The 25,836-nt window shown below is 52.7% G+C and overlaps 1 protein-coding gene across 2 annotated transcripts in view; it reads left to right on the top strand.

Annotated features, from left to right (window-relative positions):
• RAB3C (RAB3C, member RAS oncogene family) overlaps positions 1–23,676 on the top strand; it is an 86,259-nt gene extending 62,583 nt beyond the window's left edge. For both annotated transcript variants that reach the window (XM_028527811.2, XM_028527805.2), the window contains exons 4-5: positions 4,443–4,567; positions 16,903–23,676. In XM_028527811.2, coding sequence (XP_028383612.1) covers positions 4,443–4,567; positions 16,903–17,090 — 313 coding nt within the window. In that variant the 3' untranslated portion in view covers positions 17,091–23,676. The remainder of the gene's footprint in view (positions 1–4,442; positions 4,568–16,902) is intronic.
• The last annotated feature ends 2,160 nt before the right edge of the window (positions 23,677–25,836 follow it).

Here is a 25,836-nt window from a genome sequence, read left to right as displayed (position 1 = left end):
AGGTGGGACAGGGGAGAGGCGGGGGGGGGGGGGCAGGAGAGGGTGAGAGGCATCGATGTGAAACAGACACATGGATCAGCACCTCCCATACAGCCTTGACCAGGGACCAAGCCCACAGCCAGGCCCACGCCCTGACTGGGAATCAAACCTGTGACCTCACGCTTTGTGGGACCAGGCCGGACCGCTGAGCCACAGGAGGTCAGGCCAAGAACGTGGCATTCTTAAGCACAGGGCGTATTGAAACTACACCAGTGTTTAATGAACAACTCTACTTGTTAGGGCTAGCACACATTGACGTATTTCTACTCTCGGTTTTCACGTGGACACAGTCTCAGTCTTCTGGACAAGCTGTAAATGCAAAAGTAGCTCCAGGACACCCGCCGGTTACCCTTCCCCAGGGGTCACTCACTGCTGACGTTGTCCACACCGGCCCTGTGACACGTGTGCTCCTCCTGTCTCTCCGGCGCTCTCCCCACGTGTACCAGACACGGATCATCACATATCACTGTCCACACACCGGTTTCCCTGTGGGAACTGAGGGCGAGTCCGGGGGTCAGGGCCCTTCCCCCCACAGGGCTGCACGCTCCCCCGCACGGCGGCGCGCTCCTCTTGCCCAGCACCAGCGCCGTGGGCAGCCTCCGTGCGCTCCGCGCTTTATTCCGATCCACAGTCTCGTTTTATCACGCGATCCAAGCGTGTGCTTCAGGGCACCCCCTGCCCCCCGCCCCGGGGACCCAGGCTGGGCTCGGGGGCCGAATCCAGGGGCCTCTTCCGTCTCGGAGTGTTTCCGCAGCCCTTCTCGGTCTGTTCTAACACTGACGTCCAGGGGGCACGGGGCGTCCCCCTCCCCACCCACCCCCACCCCCTCCCCCACCCCGGCGTCCACAGTCCGCACCGCGCGCCAGGCCGCCTGGCAGCTCCTCACCGGGACACGCAGGTGCGCATTCTCCGTGGGAAGGTCCAGCAGGTGGGCCGGGTCCTTCCCAGCGGATCACACCCGAGGTCCCCCGCGTCCACCTGCGCCTCCTTGGTGAGGACCGCCGCAGCCGCCCCGCCACATGGTTTCCGATTTCTCTGCTGGGTCCCCGCGGCCCCGGTCTCCGCCCCACAGCCAGCGAGCGAGCAGTCTGTGGGGGCTCCGGAGCTGCGCGGGTGGCCGCCGCTCCCCACGGGGCCCTCCCGGCCCAGCTGCCACTCCTCCGCAAAGCGCTCACGAAATCCCGCCGCCGGGCCCCGACACGCGGGGCACGTCTGCCCAGGCGAGAGTCGGACGCAGAGCCGCCGCAGCGCCGGGCGCCCGCAGCAGGAGGCCGAGTCCGCCGCCGACCCACCCCCCCCATCCCGCCCCGCATCCGCTCCCGACCTGGTTTTTAGAGCGTCCCCCCTGAGAACAGGCTGAACCCCTTGGACGTTACGGATGTATCCGGAACAAGGAAGAAGGGACAGGAACCTGAATTGTATTTTTCTGTGCGGAGTTCAGTCATTTATGTGTGAAACGTGAAAACCTTCTCTCCTGCTGCCTCATGATATGAAACAAAAACAATAAAACAACAAAATCCTTTCCTCTGTACATATAAATATATGTATATTTTTAGAGAGAAAAAATATTTCTAAAAATATAGAAAGTATATGAGCATAGAGACAGGGGAGGTGGTTCTTGGGACAACAGATTTTTAATAGCCACGATCTGGTGCCGGTGAGGTCGGCGCCCATCGCCACTGGCTGAGTAACCATGGCGACCAGCGTGTTGCCTCTGATTCCATTAATCTTGTTGAGTTGAGCAGTAAATCCCAAAGGATCTTCTACAGCGACTCGGAAATAAATCATCTTTTCACGTGCGTGTCGTTTGGTGACAGCCACTTTCTTCCAGCGTCTCTCTGACCAGCAAAGGGACGAGGCAGCCCCCTGGAGGGGACAGCACAGCCCCACGTCCCCAAACGAGGGTCTCACCGAGCACCGCGCCCCGACGGGAAGACGAAACGCACGGAGATGCCACCTGAGGAGGAGGACGCACTCTCGGGGCCCCCCACCCCCGACAGGCGACAGGCGCGCCTCTGACTCCCAGCTGGGAGCTTCCCTGGCGGGCCGCCGTCTTGTGACAGGAGCTGCAGACAACGTTTGGGATACTTCAATGAAACAAACCATCGCCGTTTGGATTAGCGGGGTCAGAAGTGTGGCTCGAGCTGGGTTTCGGAGGCAGGCCTGCCCGATCTGGGACTGGCCGTGCGTCTATTTGGGAAGAGGTGCTTGCGAGGGAGACGGCGGAGGGGGGGCCCCCCAAAACCTCGAGTGCCCATGACAGCCCCAGGACTCGGGCCTTGTTGTGCCGGTGACGGTGCGAGGCCAGCGCCGTGGGGTGCCCTCCCCACACTCACTTCGTGTTCGCTCTTCCTTCTGAACGGGCTGAGCACAAGTTCGTGTGTCGTCCGGGCAGTGAGGGCAGGGGAATCGCTGGGCTTACCTGCGTGGTCTGTCCCAGGGGCCTAAGGCCCCAGGGGGTGAGTGTGACGTGCTTCATGGCGGAAGCCAGCGTCCCCTGAGCTTGGTTCCAGGGGTGAGCGGGTGAGCGTGCCTGGGCTACAGGAGGGCGGACGCGCCTACAGCCAGTGTCTGTCCTCAGCCCCAGGACGCCTGTCATTTACAGCCGGCCCCGACCCCATCCTCACACAGCTGTGACGCCTCCGGGGACTCCCGCCTCCCTAGCCCCCCTCCGGCTGTCCACTCCTAGCTGTGTGCCGGGGTGAGAGCTTCGTCCATTAGCACGGGGCTCCAGCTACGGCCTTTCCAGGAGGAGGCCAGGCCTTGGCCTAGGTGACCGGCCAAGTCCCTCTACAAGGACCTTCGGAATCTCTTTGTAAGACTGTGTCAGCACTGGAGAGGCAAGGGCTCTCCGTGCGCAGGGCATGTCTCACCTGGTGATTCACCACGAGTTCATCATTTTCATGTGCGCCGCACGAAGGGAGCGGCGGGAGCAAGGCGTGGTTCTGGATGCCTGCCTTTGTTCTCCCGGCTGTGGGGGTTTGCCTCGTCTCCCTGTCACCTTCCTCTCTGAAGGGCCGTGCTGTTAGCTGGGCGCCAGAACCAGAAAGCCCGCACTCACAGATTTTCTGATGAACCGCGGTGGGACTCCGAGATGCAGCCAAGACTCTGTCTCACCGGACACTTGCGTCTCATGGGGGCCCTCTCCCCGGGTCCAGGGGGCCCGGGCCCCGGCCCCACTGCCTCTGCAGCCTCCTCTCTGTCCAGGGGGGTGCGGGGCAGGGTCGCATCTCACTGGGAGCTCTGCTGCTGCTGTTTGAAGCGATTTGCTTTTATCCTCTTTGCCAGTCGAGAGCGGCTCCTCACTGCTTTCCAGCTGAAGGGTTCGGAAATTGCTGGAGAGAACACTGCCGAGCTTGTGTTTCTCACACTTTTCAAGTCTTTTCCTTTAAACTGTCACCATGCATTTCGCTTTCCAACATTTGATTCATGTGTCTTTCCCACCTGAGTCTGTTGTTCTCAAAGAAGAGCGAGGCCAGTAGAAAGGGAGTTTCAGAAACACGCTTCCTGTCGACTTCCCGGTCACGACAAGTGCTCTGGAGCGCCCGGGAAAAGCTGCTTCTCCAGCCTGCATGGAGCAGCCCGGGCACCTGGCCAGGGGCCTAGGCCCGCAGGTCCCAGGCCTGCTTTCGGGTCTGTGTTCCCAGTGAGGGGTGTCCGATGAGATCCGAGCCGCCCTGTGCCCTGGCATTTTTGTCTTAAAAATGTAAGGCCATGGCCCTGGCTGGTGAAGCTCAGTGGATGGAGCACAGGCCTGTGAACCAAAGTGTCACTGGTTCGATTCCCAGTCAGGGCACATGCCTGGGTTGTGGGCCAGGTCCCCAGTAGGGGGCAACCAAGAGATAACCACACATTGATGTGTCTCTCCCTCTTTCTCCTTCCCTTCCCCTCTCCCTAAAAATAAAATCTTTAAAAAAGTATAAGACCCTGATTATATTAGTTCTTCTAATTTATTTTTAAAAATCAGCATCACCTTCAGATTTCCCATGCCCCAGCTGACTTAGCTCTCTGGGGTATTGCTGTAACGAGGGAATTATGTTTCTGTGGTGGGCTGCTGAGTGACTGACCGTCTGGGACTCCCCAGCCCCGAGGGGCTTCTCTGACCGGGGACTTGCAGTCCTGACACTGAGTGTGTCGGCAAACAGGGGTGGCTGGCCACTCTAGCTGTAAAGGTGAGGGGGTAGCCCCTCTCAAACACAGAGGAAAGTGTCGGTGGCTTTCGTTTCCAGCTCATTCAGTCCCTGATGAGTGTCTGATGGGCGGGATGTTACTGAAGTAGTTAGTTCCAGATTCGGGCTTCACTGTTGGCTGTTGTCACCATGTGCGCGATGTACTTCCTCCTCACTTTATGCTGTTCCGCTTTCCCCTGATCTTTGTGTGTGTGTCCCTTCCTGTTCTTCCAGGTCCACGCAGATCAAGACCTACTCCTGGGACAACGCCCAGGTCATCCTGGTGGGGAACAAATGCGACATGGAGGACGAGCGCGTCGTCTCCACGGAGAGAGGACAGCGCCTGGGAGAGCAGCTCGGTAGGGAGCCGGCCAGCGTGGGGAGAGCGCGGTGGTCGGGTGGGACTCGCCCAGAGGCCCGCTGATCGGCAGGACGGGCTCCGTGGCACGATGGTCAGCCCTGCTGCGGACACCAGCGCATCCTCTGAGCACGCGGCCTCCTCCCACACGCAGGCGCAGAAGCGGCAAAGACCGCCCGAGCTCTGACCCGGTGCGAGGTGCTCGGCTTCTCGCCCGTGAGAGACACGGGATGCGCCTGGGCTGCTGGTCACTCGGGCTCTCTCTCCGTGCAGAGTCCGTGCGGAAGGAGCACGTGCCGTGTGGTTGTTGTTGTTGTTGTTGCTCCCATGTGTCCCCCGGGGCAGGGAGGCGGCACAGAACAGGTCACATCGTGGCTTCTGTCCGTGGGACACCGCGGACACGCTGCGTTGCCGTCCGGAGTCTGTTTGAGACTCATCTCCTCATCCCTCGGGAACGAGTGTCACAACCCATGCTTGCTCTGCCAAGTCCTTAGAGACGAGGTGAACTGGGGTAAGAGGTAGAGAGGGAGCTTTAGAAATGGCCGAGCCACGTCAAACGCAAACGCTGTATCTGAAGAGAGCAATGCTGGAGTGTGTGGGTAGCGCTTTCATGCGAAGGAGGGAATCGCTGATTTCATAATTCACGGCATGTTTACTGAGCGCCTGCTATATGCCCCACACTGTGTCAGACGTCACGAGGAGCGGGGGGGAAACATGGGTTCCACTGTCCCCAGGCTCGAGTGACTTCCCCTCGAGTGGGCGGACTGGAGATAAGGCAGAAACAGTAACACAACAGAGACTGAGTAATGGGAGACGGTGACTTAGAAGGTGGATGTCAAGAGGGGAGCCCCAGGGGAGGGGAGCAGAGCCAGCAAGAGAGGCGCCGGGAGAAGGTGTGGGAGGGGAGAGGGGCCGGAGGCAGATGCGGAACAGTGCAGGCGGCCGGCCGGAGAGAGAGCGTGCGAAACAGCGGAACAGCTGGTAAGAGGTGCGAGAGGCAAGGAAACAGAGGTCACGTTCGCTGAGCGGCAAGACGAGACTTGACAGTCCCTGAGGAGAGCAGAATGTGTACAGAGAGCACAAAGAACAGAGGAAGTATCGTGGATCCAGGCACAGCAGGGCAAGGACACGAGAGGACAGTGAGCTGAAAAGCGGGAACCCGGCATAACGGTGGGGAGTGGGTGGTAGATTTGGGGGGTGTTCCAGCCCTGGAGCAGAGGAGGTGGGATAAGTCCTGTCCTCCTGGACTCGGGCACCGGCCCACAGTGTGTTACGGACGAGACGAGACAGCCACACGGACTGTCAAGTCCTGTGGAGGAAAAGGGACGGCACGGCCACGCTCTCAAGGGGAGAGTGCCCTGACCCTTGCCTTGACAAGCTTTTATTGGCTTTCAGTTTGCACAGGATACAGGTAAAGCTCATTAATCGTTGTCAGGCAGTGAGGATCAAACAATAGATAACATACAAGGAACTATGAGGGCTTATTCTGAGTCAGGGTCTGTTAGCTAAAGGACTACGAAGCTTCGGGAAACAAACTCATTTCCTGCTCGGACCCTTATCATTTAATTGAGAGCATCCTTAGCAAAGCAGGTTTCACAGGATTTTATGCATTCTTTGTTAGGCCTGATCGCCCAGGGAACCCCCCCTTTCCAGCACAGGGCGGCACCCACCACCAGCATTGTTTCAGTCTCAAGGCATTGTTTCAGACATAAGTCAGGCAGGGGAAGTAAGGCAGCCAAGAGATCAGGAGACTTCTTGCAGACAGAATGAGGACTCAGGCTATGTCAAAGCTGAGGGCTGAGGGTCCATCACCCCCTTTTGCTATAGCCCCCCAAGTCCTTCCCTGGGGTCCCCTGTGATCATGCCTGTCTTAGGTCATCACTCCCTTGAGGAATCTTACCCATCATTGGCTAACTGATCAAGCACTGGGGGCCAAGCAGGGTGAAGTAAAAGGAGCAGAGGCAGCGCCTCTGCCAGGGAGATAAGCTTTGTCTCCTTAGTGGCTTATGGTCTGAAGGTCACTCACTCAGCCTTAGCCATGGGAGGTTACAGCTCCTGAAACCAGGCAGGGCAGTTCCCAACACCTCCTCCTCCTTCTCCTCCACTTCTTTTTCTCCTATGTTTTCTTCTGTAGACCATAGAAAATATAGAAGGATTCTTAGCAGGCAAGATCTGGCTTTCCAACCTAACTGGCCAGATCTACGATAAGAAATGCATTCAATCCAGCAACTTAGTACCTACATGCAGAGCGAGAAGGACAGAATGAAACAAAAGTTTTACAAAATATACTTATTCTCACTAGATGAGATTCATTATATTTTCTGTCTTCTTTCTTCTCCTCCTTTTCCTCTTCTTCTTCCTCCCCCTCCTTCTTCTCCTCCTCCTTGGTGCAACCCACCAAATGGATCCACAGGACCAATAAGGGGCCTCAGGCTATCATTTGAAAACACTGTGTGAAGGGATTCGACTCCCTCAGTGGGTCACTCTACCACTTGGAGGTTTCGTAAATGAACTTGACAGTCCAGTCTAAGAGCTTGAGCATTCCCTTACAAGACGGAGCTCCGTCAGCCAAAGGCCTGCACCCTGCCACCACACGCTCTTCAAGCTGCCTGCGCTCACACACCTGTCCCCAGCACTCCCTGGCTGCTCTTGGACCTTTGCTGTCTCATTCACAGTCCTCTTCTCCCCATTGGCAAGGTTCTTCAACTGTTTCTGAAAAGTCTGACCATCTTTCCTTAGGCTCCTCAGCCCCTAAGGCAGTCAGTTAGGAATGGAGGATTGTGAATCCCCCAAACAGAGGGAAGGAAGCCTGGGGTGAGGGTGGTCGGGGTGGCGTCCAGAGACCGTCTCTGCCATCCCTGTGTTTTGTCCCTGTTTTCGACGAGTCAGGTCTGTGCCACTTTAGGGAAGGAATTGCTACACAGATGTAGTTGTCGCTTCTCATAAACCTGAAAATCGTGTGGTTCAAAGAATTTTTAGATCTGAGCCCAGAACCGTTTAATGATATCGCTGCTGAAGAGCCAGAAATTGGGCTCAGTCTGTTTACCTCTCCAACAGACAACGTGGGCACTGGGAAGACGAGGTTCCGGGAGGATGCAAGGGGGCCCCGGAGGGCGGTTTTCCTCACCCCCCCCACCCCCAGCACAGACCCAGGCCCTTCTCAGTGCGGAGACGCAGGGCAGGTTCTGGGCTGGAGAGGCCGAAATGTCTTGTGTTCCTGTGCAAGTCTCTCCACTGATTTCTAATTGATCTTTTTTTTGTTCTCTATCCCATAAAAGCCAGCAGTTGTCACAGCAACTGGCACTTGCTCATTCTTAGAGGACCACTTACCTCCCCTAAAGTGGTTTGCTCTCCCGGCAACACAGGCCTCTGCAGGCACTCACGGGCGACCACTTGCAGGGGAGAGGCACACTCACAGTCCACAGAAAAGGCTCTGGAGGTCTTTGCTGTGTTTTCAAGGAGGGCTGGTAAAACGCGGTGTTCAAACACCATCCCCCACACACGGAGCTCAGCTCAGTGTTTTAATGTCTTCGCCACATCGGCGGGTGGCTCAGAACTGCTGTGTCACCCATTCGGTTACGAGAATTCTCCACTGTGGACACTTACCCTTGTGGAGCATTCGCTCCTCCTGGTCGAGGGTGCTCGATGCAGCCGACTTGAGGCTGAGCTCCGTAAAATCCGTGTGTGGAGCCCCTCGCGAGTCCAGTGTCATGCACCAAACGTTTGCGCAGGGTTTGCAGTACGCCAGGTACTGGGAACACAAGGGCAGGTAACCCCTGCCCTCAAGGGACAAAGGTTACAGTGCCAGAGACAGGCCCTGCGTCGCCCCTGCCCGAGGGGACGCATTCCCAGACCCACCGCGGGGGCCTGAAGGAGCAGACAGTGCCCTGTCTCGGTGTTGCTCCCTGTACACACGCCTGTGGTGCAACGTCGCCTACGAACTCGGCACAGGAAGAGGCTGACTGCAGTAACCGGTAACAGCAGAACGACTGTTGCAGCACACTGTGATGAAAGTTATGTGAGTGTGGCCTCTCTCTCTCACCCTGAAAACATCTCATCGTCCTGGACTCACTGTTCTTTTTGTGATGATATGAGATGATAAAATGCCAAACCTCGCCCTGCATCCGGGTAAGCTTCCCTTATTTGCAGTAAATGGCTTGGTGTCGGGGACCCGTTGCTGAACCCCTCCTATTGGCTCATGCTTTCCGGCACAACACGATGCCTCCGGCTGCAAGCCGTTCTCTGACTAGACCACCCCCCCCCCCCCCCCCCCCCCCCACCCCCCCGCTGCAAGCTGAATGTCTTCTCCATCTTAACGGAGCACCGACCGCCCACTGCGGCTGTCACCTCTCCAGTGTGAGTCCTGACCACAAAGTGAGCCCTGGTTTCTCTCTCGCTCCTCACATTTTCACAGGCAGATTTGCTCTCACCGTAGATCTTAGCCACCTCGGCATGCGGGTTTTCTTCTTTCCGTATTAAGTCAAGAACTTTGACCCTGTAAAGGAAGCTCACCGCGGCCTCTCTCTGGTGCACCCGAAGCCGGCAGCAGCGCCCTGGCACTCTGGGGCCGTGAGGGGGAAGTGAAGTAACAGCCCCTCGAACACAAGCCTGGTGGCCCCTGGAGAGCAGATCCGATGATTGAGAAGCGTCCTGGGGGCGAACAGGGGCCGTCCACGGCACAGAGACGCAGGCAGAGGGATGAGTCGCATCCCCGGTGGGACAGAGCGGGACGGTGCGAGGTTCCATCACACCACTGAGAACAACGAGCAACTTAAAGCTTGTGAATTGTTCAGTTCTGGAGTGTTTCTGCCCCGGTTGACCCCAGGTAGCTGAAACCGTGGAGAGTGGAACCGCGGGTGCGACTAGACAATGTGTGTGTGGCCTTCCTGTCCTGGTCGTTTCGCTCCTCCTGCTCCATCTCTCAGACCCTCCTGCTCAACGCTGGGCCTCGCCGCCCTCCTCCCCCTCCTCCCCTGCTCCGCCTGGCTTCTGTTGGCAGCTTTCCACCCCGGCCCGCCACTCCCCTGGCCACACCCGCCTCCAGTGGGCCCTTCCTGATCCCAGTCCCAGCCCCAGGCTCCCACCCGGCCCCTACGCCTCTGCCCTTCTGTGTCAACAGTGGGCAGTTTCTTTGCCAGTGTCCTGGCATTTTCACAATAAAGATCTTTCACCTCCTTGGTTAGTTTTATTCATAAGTATTTTATTGATTTTGATCCTATTATACACAGATTATTTTTACTTATTTTTCAGGTAATTTGTTGTGGTGTATAGAGAAGCTACTGAATTTTGTATGTTAATTTCATACCCTGCGTCTTCACTGAATTTGTTGATTAGATTTAATGGGTTTTTTTGGTGGGGTCTCTAGGATTTTCTCTACACAAAATGTCATCCACAAGGAGAGGAGATTTTTCTCCTTCCTTTCTGGTCCGGAAGCCGTTCACATCTGTGGCCCGATCACTAGGACGTCCAGAAACCCAAGGTGGAGGAGTGACAAGAACTGGGCCCTTGTCTTGTTTCTGACCTCAGAAGAAAAGGTTATGACCTTTCACTTTTGGCTATGTTGAGGAATCTCCCTTCTACTCCTAGTTTATTATGAATTGTTACATGAATAATGTTGAATTTTGCCCGATGCCTTTTCTGAGGCGCCATGTATTGAGATGGTGGCGTAGCTTTTCTTTCAGTCTATTACTGTGATAAATCACATAAACTGACTTGTGGATGTGGAACCATCTTAGCATCCCAGGGATAAGTCCCACTGGATCGTGGCGAATGAGCCTTTCAACACGCTGCTGCCTGAGGTCGGCTGGTGCCTTACTGTGAGTTGTTGCACTTCTCTTCGTCAGGGGTATTGGCCTGCAGCTTTCTTTTTGTACTCTTCTCTGGCTCTGTTGTCAGATGAATGCTTTACTGCAGAGCTTTATTGCTGTGTTGGAATCAGAAAGTATGGTCTGTCCTCTTGTAAAACGATTTTAGAAGGATCTCCTCCTCTTCAATTTTTGGAAGAGTCTGAGGAAGATGGGTGTTAATTATTCTTTGAATGTTTGGTAAAATTTACCAGTAAAGCCATCTGGCTCTGGGTTTTTCTTCACTGGGAGATTTTTAATTACTGATTTAATCTTCTTGCTATTAATTGGTCTGTTCATATTTTTTATGTCCTCCTAACTCAGTCTTAGTAGGTTGTATGTTTCTAAGAATTTTTTCATTTTTTTCTTGGTTGTCCAGCTTCTTGGCCTTTAGTTGTTGATTCTAGCCTGTGATGATTTTTTTGTATTTCAGTTATAATGATATCAGTTGTAATGTCTCCTTTTTCTCATTTATAGTTTTGTTGATTTGGGTCCTCTCTTTTTTCCTTGGGTAGCCTAGCTACATTTGTCAATTTTATTTCTATTTTCAAGGAACCAACTATTAGTTTTATAAATCTTTCTATTGTTTTGCTATTCCCTGTTTTATTTATTTTGCTCTAATATTTATTTTATTTTGTTATTCTAATGTTGGGCTCAGTTTGTTCTGGTTTTTGTAGTTCTTTAAGGTATGGTGGAATCAAGTTTTTTTGATCTTTCTCATTTCTTAATGCAGGCGGTCATGGCTGTGAATTTCCATCTTAGACCTGCTTGTTCTTGTCTCCCATAAGTTTCAGGATGTTTTGTTTCCATTTTTGCTTGTCTCGAAATCCTTGTCTGTCATTCCCCTTCAAGTCCGACTTTGCCCCAGTTGTGGCTGAGCAGAGTGTCGTGTAACTCTCATGTCCTCACAAAATCCAGCTTTTTTCTTGTTATTGGTCTCTAGTATCACACCGTTTTGGTCAGAGAAGATACTTGGCATCGCTCCAAACTTCTTGAATCTTTGTGACCCAACCTGTGGCCAGTCTGTCCCAGAAAACCTCCCGTGTGTGCTTGGGAAGGACGCACGTCCTGCTCCCGGCCATTGGTCATAATGTTCTCCACGTGTCCACGAGGGGCCAGTGGTCTGTAATGTTGTTTCATCTCCTTTTGAGTTGCTGTCTAGACAGCCTACCCACTGCTGAAAGTGGGTTATTGAAGTCCCAGATAGCATAATATGACTGTTTATTCCTCCTCTTAGCCATGTTGGGTTTTGTTCTATGTGTTTAGATGCTCCAATGCACGGGACATCGTTGTTTACGATGGTTATCTCCTCTTGGTTGACCGAGCCCTTTGGCATCCAAACATAATGACCTTTTCCTGTTTCTTCACCATTCTTTACATTATAGTCTTTTTTAGTTTATAGCTACCTTGCTTTTTTATTGATGTTAATATTGCTTGAAATACCTTTACTGCTCTTTCATTCTTATATGTGTCTCTAAGGCCCAAATGAGTCACTTGTAAGCAACAACACTTGGTTTTATTTTTGTGTCCATTCAGTCACACAGTGGTGTCTTTTGTTTGGAGATTCAATCTATTTAAGGTAATTATTGCCCTGGCCTGTGTGGCTCAGTTGGTTGGTCATCCTCCTGTAAACCATAATTATTGATGTGGTCAGTAAGGACTCACAGTTCCCACTCCATTGTTGTCTGGCTGTTCTGTAGATCTGTTACTCCTTGTTTTGTATCTTGCTGTCTTATATTGTGTTTAGATATCTTTAGTATCAATATACCTTGACTTCTTTATCATGTTCTTCTGTGTAATTATTACAGGATTTTTTCCTTGTGGTTGTCATGATATTTCTATAAAGTATTCTAAAACTCTAAAACCATACTTCAAAGTAATAACAGCTTTATTTCCATAGCATGTCTAAGCCTAACACTTTTACTTCCATTCTCGCTCACAGTTTAGGTTATTGGTGTTACAGTTTACGTATTTTTATATTATGTAGATAATACCAGGTTATTGTAGTTATGGTTCTTTTCCTATGTTTGCTTGTTAACTTTTAAACTACAGTTGTGAGTGAATTATGCACTACCATCACCATATTACAGAATCTAACTTTGACTATATATTTACAATTACCAGTGAGTTTTACACTTCCTTCTCATGTTTTAGCATTGCTGTAGTTCCAAACAAAGGCTTCTTTTAGCATTTCTTGTAAGACAGGCCCACAGCTTTTGTTTGTTTGGGAAAGTAGTCTTCACTTCTGGACAGTTTTGCTGGGTATAGAATTCTTGATTGACAGATTTTTTTTCTTTCAATATTTTGAATATATCATCCCATTGTTCTTTGGCATGGATAGCTTTATGGGGTATTCCCTTCTATGTAACTTCTCTCTTTTTTTCTTGCTCCTTTCAGGATTCTCCTTGACATTTGACAACTTAATTGTAATGTATCTCAATGTAGCCCTATTTGGTTTCAACCTGCCTGGGGTTCCTTGGGCCTTGTGGATCTGCATGTCCATTTTTCTCCTTAAGTCTAGAAAATTCTTAGGCATTGTTACTTTAAATATACATTCTGTTTTTATCTCTTTCTCCTATCCTTTTGGAATTTCCATAGTACAGCTATTGATTCTTTTGATTGTGTCCTATTAGCCTCATAGATTTTCTTCACCTTTTTCATTGTTTTTTCCTTTTACTCCTCTGACTGGATAATTTCAGATGTCCTGTCTTCTAGACCAGTAAATTTTTTTGCATGGTTGAATTTGATTTTGAAGCTTTCTTTTGAATTCTTGGTTCAGTCATATATTTCAGCTCTAGGATTTCTGGGGGCAGAGTGAGGGTTTATATTTCTCTGTTGAACATTTTTTTGTTCTTGAATTGTTATTCTAATTTTGTTTAGTTGTTTGTGTGTGCATGTAGTTTGCTAAACTTCTTTATGAGAACTATTCTGAATTCTTGTGAGTTCACAGATCTCCATTTCTCCAGGGTCAGCTATTAGAGCCTCATTAGTTTTCTTGGGTGGTGTCATGTTTGCCTCTGTTTTTGTGATTCTCGGTGACTCACACTGGAATTGGCACATCGCTGACCAAAGTGCTGGCTTCCGGCTGGTGTTTGGGTGTGTGGGTGCGAGGCTACGGTTTCTGAGAACAAGGCTGTCTGCTGGAGTGCAGTGGACACACGGACACGCTGGGAGGTAACAGCCAGGAAGCCCAGCGCTGACTGGGAGGAAGGAGGGCCGAAGCATTTGGACTTGTGCTTCTGGTTCAGCCCGAGGGCCTCGGACAGCCACGGGCACACACAGGTGTGGGGCGGCTGGATGAAGGCGTGGATTTCATTTGGGCGGAGGGTCGGTCATTGCACAGGAAACCCACACTTCCCTGGATCCAAACAACAAGATGCTAAAATAATAAGGATGCCGTTTTTCATCCCAGATATCTCGTTGTATGACAAACAGCATCTGGCCAATGAGAGGAAGCCTGCTTTCCACAAGCTTTTGCAGTCAGCCTTGAACACCCTGGGCTGGAGTCGGCCTTGAACAACCTGTGTTGTCCCACGCATGCATGCACAGGAGGCTGTCAATGGGTCATACAGCCATCCCGCCATCTCCCCAGCTCCGCCCAGGATCACCAGCCGTGGGCTGAGAGCAGTCACTTCAGTCCCCACTGAGACCTGTGGCAGCCGAGGGCCCAGCACAGCACTGTTCTGTGCGCCATGTCGTGGGAGGGCTTGAGCATCCGTGTGTTTTGGTAACTGCCAGCATTCCTGGAGGCAGTCCCTGTGGTTACTTAGGAACAACCACGGCGACATTTGGGGAGGAGGTGAAAACACGGGTTTTCGAGTGTGGGGGAGGGGGTCAGTGCCCCTAATGCTTGGGACTCAACTGTCAGTCGTGTTCGAATCGGTCCAGCAGCCCGACGGCCCCATGGACGGAGCTTAAGCGGCACAAGCAACCAGGGCGCCTTTGGAATCGTTGAGAAACGATGTTTCGTTTGTTCACTGGCGGTGTTAAGTCTAGTTAATTGTTTTGTAATTATTTAAACTGTTGACAGCTTATAGTATATATTGTGATTAGTGATCAACGTCAAACTTCCGGTTCTGCTGGGACCAGAGGGCGGCACACTCGGGCGTCCGCAGGGCCGGTGGACTGCCCAGGCCAGCAGTCCAGACCCCAGGGCCGGCTGAGCAAGTGAGCGCTTGAGCGAAATGCTCCGCGGGTTTGTGCCCCCACTTCCGCTCAGCAGTTTGGAGAAAGCACTGGCAGCTGCCTCGTGGTAAAGCGGTTTAGGTGTGTGGGGTGTCCTGAACAGCACCTGTTATATAACGTCCACCCAGGTGCTAATTATCGTCATCACTGTTGTCACCATGGCGTTTCTGATTTGCTTGGCACTCCTACGTGCACTTGCTCATTGGAGCCTCTCAATAGCCCTCCCTGGGAGCCAAGTGAGACAAATGTCGTAAGTCAGGGACACGAGAATACCCTCGTGGGCTGCCCTTGGCCTCCAAGCGAGTACGCATCGCCGGAGTGGCTACACCCCTCAGCTCCCGGCTGACAGCCCATTCCTCTCACGGTGTGGCAGTGCCTCCCGCCGCGGCGGGTAAATGGAGAGCTGGTATAGTAGGGCTTCTCTCCCTGCGTGGTCCCCAGGAGCCACGTCCTCCTGGGCTCCAGGTGAAATGAAGCAGAGACCCTGTGGCACTGGCTGCCGGGGTCGAGGATCACCTTACTGACCTCGATCACACATCAGCATCAGGGGCTTCTCAAAGCCCAGGTCAAAGGGGGCACAGTGGTGTGGGTCACCCGGTCGTCCCCCAGCTCGGTGCCCCCCCGGCCGTGCCGACCGGTAGAGGAGGGGCTCGCAGAGGGGATGAGAGAATGGAAGCTGTGGCTGAAACCTTTGTGCCAAATTGTGAGATTTTTTTTTTCTCCAAAGTGTCAGCCAGGGATTTTGACCTCTTGAGTGGGGTCTTGGCATCTGGTGACATAAAGCATGCTCTCCTTGGCCCTGGAAGAACCCCACAAGGATGCAGACAGCTCTGGCATCGGAGCAATAAGGGTATTTCTGAGATCCATGCTTGCCCTCCCCAGTCCGAATCTGAACAATGAATGATGTAGCCCTCCAGGCTGCACAAACCCCAGAAAAGAGAATTCTGTTAGTGTCGAATGCCTTTTCTGTGGAGAAATGCAGCGTGTAGGAGAGAGCTAGGAGCACCACCCAGGGAAAAATGAAAGGCAGATGCAAGCCACAGAGGGTTTGAAGCATCCACCATGATCTCACAGGCCCTGGCTCTGTTTATGGGCCTTCAGCTTGAACCCCGCAGTTATTGCTCAGGTTTTAATGGCGGAATGCATAGTAGCCAGTGAGAGTCAAGCACAGATAAGCTGTCTCTAACTACATATACAGTAGCACCACTGAATTGGAGAGTGTAACTCAAGAGAATTGCTTTTTGCTGTCCGCCCTTCAGTACTACGCAAGAGAATAAATATTTCTGGGTTGACACAGATGCAAACCGTCAGTCCATTTCTTGTCCTTTGGCCCCAGGAGCTGGGATGAAGTCACAGGATTTAACCTTTCCAGATGCCTGTGGCCGCTCTGAGATAGGGCCAGGTGTGCCCAGAGGGTTTACAGGGTGTAGACTTCAGAGTGGGTCAGGAACGTGTTTCTGTGTTCAGCCCAATACACCCTAAATCCATGTCCCCTGAAAGGACCAGAGCAGTCCCTGGCTGGTGGACTGGGAAGGTTGTCATGGCAACGGACTGGCTAGCCCAGCCCCAGAGCGGGAGCGCAAACAGTGGAGGGAGAGGGAGCAAGCTGCCTCTGCCCAGGTGCAGGGACGCGTCAGCACAGGCGAACCTGTCACTGCACTTTGTAAATACCTTCTTGGGATTCTGGCAGCTCAACCAAAATTTATCCAAGTGCCCTTTCCCAGCTGTTGGTAAAGACATTGCTGCTGAGGGACGGCAGGTGTGGAGAGGTGACCCCCAACATGCAAGGCCGCACACAGCCCCGGAAGGCTGTCGGGCGGAGGCCGCTCAGACCTCTCTACCGGAGGGTTACGCACGTAAACGGAAACTCCAGGGACGCACAGCGCCCCCTGGAGGCCACCAAGGCCACACCCCAGCCCTTCAGGGCGACAGGGAGCGAGAGAGTGGCATCACCTCAGCATCTGTGGATCCCCGCGTGGCAGGATCCGTGGAGGCAGGAAATCTGAACCTGAGGTCAATGAAAAACAAAAGGAAAATTAATCACTTTGGCAGATTTCAAAACGAGGAAAGAAAAAAAATGCCAGATAGCACCAGTTCTAGAAAAGGTCCCAAGAGGATGCATGGCAGCGGGGGGGTGGGGGGGGAAGTGGATCGAAGGGGGAGGCAGCGCGCGGACCATCTGAGCCCACGCGCGCGCAGACGTGACCCCGCTGTGCCCGCTGCCCACCCACCCGCAGCCGAGCACCCCCCCCCCCCCATTTCAGCGGACGCACGGGATGACCGGGCTGCGCTCGCGTGTCCCCTCCAGGGTTCGAGTTCTTCGAAACGAGCGCCAAGGACAACATCAACGTCAAGCAGACCTTCGAGCGCCTGGTGGACATCATCTGCGACAGGATGTCCGAGAGCCTGGAGGCCGACCCGGCCGCCGCCGCCGCCCGGCCCAGCGCCAGGCTCCAGGAGAGCCCGCCGCCCCCGCAGCCCGGCTGCGGCTGCTAACGCTGCGCTGCGCGCGCGGCTCCGCGGGCCGCGGCGCTGGGGTGGGCGGGTCGGCCGCCGCGCAGCTGCCCAGGGCCCTTCGCGGGAATCGTTGATGCCCGGCCTGGACGCGGGCGGAGTTCCTGGGAGACCCCCGGTGCGGACGGGTGGCGGACACGTGGCCTCGAATTCCTAGACTCTCCAACCACAAACCCCTGGTACTTGCATGTGGTCTGTTACTCGTCTTCTAGGGTCTTTACGTCTCAGATTCCCCCACAGATCAGCTACTGCTGGGACCTCAGATGCAGGAAGTCCACGCCTCCGATTCGGTGCGGAGGGCTCGGCCGCCGCTGGCCGCTGGCCGGATGACAACGGAGGAACCGCTGCGGCTGGGAGGGGAGCAGGGGAGATCTCAGGGGATCTAATGTGCTTTACTCCGAGCTGAAAAGCAAGCAGACATACTACTCACATTTTCTGAGTAGTTGCCAGCTTCCTAGCTGGCGTCCTATAGAGGAAATGTGTCTGTTTCTCAGTGTCAGTAACAACGGGGGAGGCCCTTGACTGTAAAAAGACTAAAATGCTGTGTTTAAGGCTCTTTCAAGTCTCCTAAGAGAGTCCATCACCTGCCTGGAACCAGGGGTGAACAGTAAGCTCAGTGGAGACGCCGAGACGAGGAGCTCCCTGGTGGCTGCTCCTTCCACGGAGGACGCTGGCCTTCCGCTCGTCTGGGGCCTCCGACCGCCCCCTGCTATGCGGCAAGAGTTCAGAGCAACACGGCGAGAGCAGCCGTGGAATGCCGGCACACGAGGTCCCCCTATCGCTTTACTAGCTAGCCCCCCATAATGTGCACTGGCCCCCCATAGCACGCACTAGCACCCCAGTAATGCACACTAACCCCCATAACGCGCACTAGTCCCCCCATAACACGCCCCAGCACCATGACCTTCGGGATGTCTCAGGGTGGGGGTGGAGCAGGGGCTGGTCCGGCCCTTCCGCCACAGCTCACAGGCTGGCTTCCCAACCGGCTGCCTCTGGCCTGCACCTGGCCCAGCTTCCACTTGAATGCAGGCTACTTGAACAGTGTCTCAATGGCTCCCAAGTTGTGAAGAAGACCATTTCCTCACGTATCTTTTCCAGTTCCGCTGTCCCTCCTAGCTCTGTCTCAGGGCCCCGTGTGCGAGCTTTGGGACACGCTCCAGGGACTCAGAGACTCCGGAGCCCAGCCGGTGCCCTGGCGCAGGACTCCACGGACAGCCTGAGCAGAGGGAGGAAACGAGCCGGGCCAACGCCCGAGCCTTTGCCCGGACTCCCCGCAGCCCCCCTGTGCGAGAGGCAGGGGGGGCTCCTCGTGGCCCCCTGATGGCGCCGCAGGAAGCTTGCCGGCTGTCACCACCCAGCGCTGGGGACAGGGCTGTGGGAAGGCGGCCGGCAGATTGGGAGGACTGTCACATCAGGTGGACTTACCCCCTTTTTGGTGCTTGCGTTAAAGATGTTCCTCAGCTTTTCTAAAATAGACTCTTCCCGTGAAAGTGAGTATCGGTGTGAGTTTACTGAACAAGGATGTGGGCAGGAAACGTGTGTGGAAGGAGATTGGGGGGCGGGGGGCAACTGCCCGCAAGTCAGGGAAGCGGTCATGTGCAGAGTTAGTGAACCGTCCGATGAGGCAGGAGAGAGCCTTTTGGGTGTTCTAAGCATGGCCTGTGCTTTCTCCCACTTTCAGCCTAAGATATACACTAATTGGTAATAAATTTTTACTTCAGCAACCCCCAAGGCAGGCCTTAGCTTAATGAAGACAAGAAAACATTAATGCTATATTAGATTTTAATGGGCAACCAGCTTCCAAAGTCACAGAAATTAGACGTGGAGGAAAGAGAGGGGGAGGGGCATCCAGGCACGTTGGTTCATGGTGCAGTAAGGCCTCTAAGCCCCGGGCTGGGCCGCGGTGGCCGTGCTGCTGACTGGGCTGCACTCGCACCTGGACTCCCTGCAGGGACTCCGGGACGCCTCTGCCACTCACAGTCCGCGGTCAGGGAGGACGGGCAGCACTGTGGAGTGGAGAGCACAGCGAGAGAGGTCAGAAGGTGGAGGAGAGGGTGGAGCTTCCGCCTCCCGGAACCCTTTCCCCTGGTGAGCTGACAGCTACAGAACGAGCCTGCCCAGGGCCAGAGGAGCGAAGGCACGTGCCCAGGACCCGCGCTGACCCGGCCAGGCCGGGGAGGGCGACCAGACAACAGACTGCCTGAGGTCCTCCCCAAGGAACACTTGGTAAACCCCACTTCCCAAACCTCAGCAGAAACCAGCCGTCCTAGCTGGCTGTCAGTTCCAAAGCGCCCGTCCCGGTGTGAGTGTCCTCGGTGACACGTTTCCAGAGAGGATGCCACAGAGCTGGAGCGTGTGCACACCTGGGGTCTTCCTGCAAAGCATGTGGGGAGAGAGACTGTCCTCTGTTCCCCGTGTCGTCAAGAGATCCTGGTTAAAATCACATTTGGCAAAAGAGGAAGCAGCCCAGGGTAAGCTCAGTAAGCTTGTATTTATTGGCATCAGGTTACATTAGTTATAAATTCCTGCACAGTAGTTCCAAGGGTTTTCAGCCTCTGGGCCAATGTAGGCACACCCACACGCACACCAAGTGCTCACACACGACACCTGCGTCCTCTCCGCCTGCCCACAGCTCATTTGTACTGATGGCCTAACTAGATGTGTGTCCAAGAGCTCAAGGCATCTGGAAAATATCTGCTTGTTAGTTTGCAAAATTAGACATCCATCTTTTGTCTCTGTTGCAATTCAATTAGTGTTTCAAGTGAAGTTCTCTTTCTCTTGCCCCCCATCACCTCACTGGCCCCCAAATTACTTTCAGGAATAAACCTCCATTGTTTTTGAGTAAATACTTCCAAGAACTTTGGTTTTGCTACATTTCTTTTGTTTCTAATGTAATTGACAAATTGGACTGGAAGTGGTTTTTTCAAATAGTCGACCACGGAGTGGATCTGCATTCCAGCCTCTCGGATGTGAACAGATGTGCTGGAAGGTGTGTGGCTTCTTACCTCCGGAAAGGGCATGTTCACCAGCTGGCATCCCCCCCAGGGCTCCTGAGCAGAACTGCTGTGGGACAGTGAGCTAGTGCATCGCTGCTGCCACCCCCGAAAATCTTTGTGGCCTTGAGGAGCTTCTAAAGGTCCTAAGTTTCCCTGCTTCGCTTCCCTTCAGCCCCTGTCCCCTCGGTGCCTGGAAACTAAGAGCTAAGCTCTGCGTTTGGCCAGGGAAGGGTGACCACACTTCAGCCGCAGCAGAAAGGCGAGCCCCATGACCGTGAGTGGGCAGTGCCAGTTCTGCAGGATTACGGCCCAGGCTGTACAAGACAGCTACGTACTCAGCAAACACAGATCTCAGCGACCTAACTCTTGTCCAGACGGATCGTATGTGTTCCATCTCTGTTCAGCACGGCTGCTCTGTTTCAGGAACCAGTTCAAACTCCAGTTGTCACTGCACCTACCCTGAGAACAGACGTTCAGGTACACAGCGTAGCTCCGCCCACTGTAGCTGCTTGTTCACGAAGCGGCGTTGGCGGTGGAGCAACCCAGCCGGCGACCCGTGGCTCCTGTGGACACGCTGTCCCACATGTGTCTGACTGCCACCCCCTGTCAGCCCACCATGGCATCCGTGGGGCTATTTGAAACGGTTTCCAGACTCTGCCCAGCCCTCTCGGGCCAGAGGTAGTGGCTGCATGTGAAAACCAGAGGACTCCTGTTTTACAGTAATGATTAAAACCTTCCTAGACCAAGAAGTTTTTGTTAACAATCTTCACAGAGTGTCGTGGTGCTCAGTCAGCTGCTTTGGCTGCGACATATTGGGAGGTGACCTGTCTCTCTCCCTGCACTGGCGTGTGCGTGGCTGGTACCTGGGGCTCTGTGTTCCCTGTGTGTGTCCTGGCGTGCAAGGTCAAGGCCCATGGGCAGCCAGACCGTGTGGCCTCCTAAGAGGGAGCCTCCACAGCTCTGCCTGTGTGCGTCTGTCTGTCTGTACTTGACCGTTTACCAGCAAAGGGGGGGGGGGGCTTCTTAATGAGCTGAACAATTAGGATCAGCTTTCTAAAGTCTTTTATAGTTTAGGCAAATTTTGACCAAAGTCAGTTACGGACATAAACTTCTTTTATGTTCTGGAATGAATATGAAGTGAATTTGGCAAAAGATAAAGTTTATGATCAGAAAGAAAAGAAGCACCTTTATCCCTGCAGTACACTTAAAGGGCTCCAGATTCCAGAAATTCAGTTTCCCCTAAGGGGGCCAAGACAGATCGGGGAGTTTAACTAACATATATCGACTACGTCTTACTGATACAGCATAAATAAATGCAGTTTTTCTCAAAAACCTTTACAGAAATTCTCGATACTCCAGTCAAATAGCGTTTCCCTTTGGTAGGTTAAAGTACTCGCCTGTGGGTCACAGACAGCGGTGCCTCTCCCAGCGCAGGCCACTCCCACACGCGAGCCTCTGTGTGACAGGAGTGCCCGTGAGGCGCGCCACCAGCGCTGGGGAGCGGGCGCGTGAGCTCTGTTCCGCCCGTAACTCTCGTTTGTTTAAAAAGTTCTGTGAGATAGATTCTTCACACTGATCTGTGTGTCTGCGATCATAATTAATTCCCACTAAAAAGAGGGTAGAGTGAAAACACGTTTTTCAAAAGAATCTAGATGAAAGAACCTTTGCCAGAGCTCGAGTGTTCAGACCATCCATCCATCCATCTGGTGGACAAACTAGACTTTCTAGTTGCTGCTCTCTTTTCTGCTCCCCGAGTTTTTAATCGCTCAGTGTTTCAGAGCACTCCCCTCACAGAGCGACAGACCCGAGGACAGGAGGTGACGCTCGAGTTTCTCCGTGTACCTCCCAGGGACTCTAATTCCGGTGGCGTTGCGACCAGCCATCACTTGCGGGAAGGAGGTGGGGCCTTACCTGTGTATCACCTGTGTTCACACTTTCCTTCCGCCTGGACAATTGAGAGTTGCTGTGACTTTATTTCTAAAAGAAAATATTTCCACACTCCTGTTTTTGGTGGCCAGAGGGGGCTTCAGTTCACGGACGCCCTTCTCGATGACACAGACGGCTCACGAGCCGCGCAGATGCCCAGCCTTTCAGGGAGGCCGCATCTGCCTGGTGGTCCCAGGCGTGTTGGGAACGGGGTGAGGTCGGGGGCTGCTGCGTCGGTGGGAGGGGCTTCATGCGCCGGTGTGTCACCCCGAGGACGTGAGCGGGATGAGCGTCGTTTGTAGCTCCTGTTAATATGTTGTTGATGTCAGACGTGATGTGGTGCCATTGGACTGTTCCAGTGTACAACTGTTTAATGGTGTTTGTGGAACTGAAACGTCTTAAATGTTGCATGAAATACGTTATAAAAATAGATTTTTCTATTTTCAACACCTCAGAATTGAGGGTTCATGGGCCAATATGTGCAATATTTAATGACTTACTCAGTGTATATAAACTAGTGAAAGTGAATCATAAGGAATGTGTGAGGTGCTCTGGCTGGCGTGTGGCTTAGTCAAATTGTTGCCTATAGCTGTATTTGTCTAGTGGTGCAATTTATAGAGTAAATACCTTGTCGGTGTCACATGAAACTCTTCTGTGCCTACTTCAAAGTAATTTATTTCCTATGAAGACCAAGCATTTAGAACCCACAAATATACATCAATTATACCCTTTAGAACTGTGGATTTTGTTTTCAAGAAGGGATGATTGTTGGTTTATTTTATATAGGTATTTTCTTGTTTAATTCCGAAGTCTCCTTTAGCCTCTCTTAAGAGGCTAATTTACATACCTAAGAAAATATATGCACATAAGAAACAGTCATTTTTATTCTCTGAAATGTCGTTCACATGTTCTGTCTACTAGGAACTTTCACTTTTGTATTTGTATGTACACTTTACTGTAACTTGACCTTGTATTTTGTTCGCAAATGTAATATTGTCAACCCTGAAAACCCTAAAATGTTTATGTCTCTTTAGCTTGTAGCTAACGTTGTAGTCACGTCAGTTCCCAATTGTCGGCACCAGAGACGTGTGAGAAAGGGACTCGGGAGCCCCTCCGCGCTGGGCAGGTCGGCACGGAGTCGGACCCTCGAGCTCCGGCCTCCCTGGTCCTCCCTCCCTCAGGGGCCTGGAACTTCCCCGAGATGCAAAACCAAGAAATCAGGCCTGGCTTCTGGGTTACCAGAAACCGTAATCGTTTATGTATGTGAAGTTTAAGTAGGTCAGCTACCTTGAACTCCTACTTACCATTTCAGTTTTTACAGCAAAGCATTCATCTCGACAGTGCGCTTTGCCTTTTCATCTACTGAGCAAGTAAACCGTGATCCCTTTGTAAGAGTTCAGATTCGCTCACTCCAAGTGAGGGAGAGCAGTTTTTCCGACGGCAGGCTGTCTGGGCATCACGTGAAACCTGCGGTTCCCTCCGCCGCACTGGCCTGAGGTGGACACGTGAGGACGTGCCGGACATGCTGAAGGTTGGGGTTCCTGCTGGGGACACGTGGGCCAGTCTTGGCCAAAAGTCTGAAATTTGTGCTCAGCTCGTAAACCCAGTGAAGAACTAAAGTGTTTAGTGATGGCTTTGTGCCAAATAAAAAAAAAAAAACCGTAAGCAGGTAGCCAACATGAGAATAATAATTTAAGAGTGTTTTAATGTTAGCTAGTCATCACACAGTCACCGAACACCATGTGCTCTGTGCTCAACTCAACGACGGAAGGAGGAGGGGCCGGAATGCCAGGCACAATCCAAATGCGAAGACAGGGCAGGGCACAGGGCCTCAGAGAACAGAGGACCTGGGGGAACCGCAGGCGTCGAGAGCGACCCCCTTGAGCAGGTCGGACACGATCCCAGAAAGAATTCGCTATGAGGAGAGGGTGCCCAGGAGACGAGTGGGGCGGTTGCAGTACGTTCTCATGAACGCACGGTGGAGCCCGTGGCTGGACAGCACTGTCCTCCAGCGCCAAACTGGCCCTCTGAGAGCCGTCCAGCCTCCGCGTTTCTTTCTCTTTTTGCCCCCCCCCCCCCCAGGAAGATGAGCCGCAGCATTGTCATGTTTGCCTGTGCCGAGCAGCCCAGACACGGCCACAAAACACGGAATGCTTTAAAGCCACGTTGGAAAGGTTGACATAGACATTTTCCCCGTGCACAGAACCACAGGCATCCGATGCCATGGAGGCAGACGTGCGCCACAGATGTCCCTGGAGCTCCGTGTTCCCCGTGAAGTGTGCTGGGACGTGCGCAGGTGGGGGCCTCCCTCTGCAGCCGGGCGCTTTGGGCTCCACAGTGACCGCACTGTGAGCGCCTCTTGAGAAAATGTCGAGTAACAACCGCTTAATGCTTTCGTATAGTGGTCGTGATGTTTAGTTGGGAACTACTGCACAGCAAATATTGTGACTCTTCATGTGTCTGCAGGAGCTCTTGTCTTAGTTTAAAGCTATAAAGTGTATTCACATTGTGAAGTTTTAATTCTCTTTCTTGAAATTAATTGTGTAAAAATTGTATGTGCTCTATTAGGTATTAAATCTGTATGTGGATTCTGTATAGAAAGTGGTTTTTGTTCTTTGGCTTTATTTTGTTGTAATTTTTGGAGACTATAATAAATATCTAAGAGAATATATTCCTGAATTTCTGAGTCTTAGTCTGATAATTTTTTATCTCCCCTTGCTTTGCATTACTCCTCATCCTAGGATGCATATTTCCACTTCCTGTCACGTTTCTCTCCAGACACAGCCCTGAAAAACTGGAGACAGGTTGAATACATGTTAACTTAGGGCTGCTGGTTTTCAAAGTCTGAATGGGGACTTAGGCATAAGAGTTAACTCTGATACTTTTAATCTCTTAGGTTAGGTAACTTTTTCTTCTTGAGCACATTCCAGAGTTACAAAGTTCTTGGTTGTGGGATCGGGAATGGCTGTTAAGCTATAATATAAAACAGTCAGCACTGCTGACCAAGGACCAGGTGTCCCCGCATCTGAAGTCGAGGAGCCAGAGATCATCTCGACTCCCTGCTGGCACCGTGCAGGAGAGAGGCTGGCAACAAGGACGACCTGCGGGCGGGACCTGCAGCCGGCACGGCTGCCGCGGCCAACGTGGGTGATGTGGCCCTGCTCGGGGCTGGAGGGGCTGGGGCAGGGCGGAGTTCCCAGTAGTCAGGCTACTCGCAGCACAGCAGACCCACGACAAGTTGCGAGATCACTCCGTGTTCTAGTTGTGCCCCCAGCTCTCTTTCTACGTATTTTGTTCCAAATATCCCTCTCGGGGCCATTTCCAGGACTCCGCACTAAAAATAAGCCAAGTGATAAGGTCCCAGAAATATCCACACTGGTACACATGGGTCAAAATAGCTTCCTGAAAGAAACTCAGTGACTGGGCACCACCTGTCTAGGTACATAAAGCAAATAACAAGCAAAGAACCAAAATCAAGGTGAAAATAACAAAGGGATCTCCCATTATATTGTCAATAAACATTTATAGGATGTCTTCTATGTGCAAATGTCTTGGCATACATAAAAATATATAAGTTCCTGACCCTCGGTAAAGTCGTATAATTGGGACAGAGCATAATGTGTAAGTTCATATTAATAGATTCCTGCAGTTTATAAATTCCATATTTCCTAATATTTGTGTAACAAATAATTGCTATAAATATTGGAGATTTGTTTTATTCTAAAAGGATGCATTGTGGGGGGGGGGGCCCACAGAGGCCTCTACCCCACCACAGAGGAGAGTATTTCTACCAAGACATGAACTGC

The sequence above is a fragment of the Phyllostomus discolor genome, chromosome 3 (genome assembly GCF_004126475.2).
Source record: "Phyllostomus discolor isolate MPI-MPIP mPhyDis1 chromosome 3, mPhyDis1.pri.v3, whole genome shotgun sequence".
NCBI lineage: Eukaryota > Metazoa > Chordata > Mammalia > Chiroptera > Phyllostomidae > Phyllostomus > Phyllostomus discolor.
Note: the sequence above shows the minus strand (reverse complement) of the source record. Positions and strands in the feature narration are given on the sequence as shown.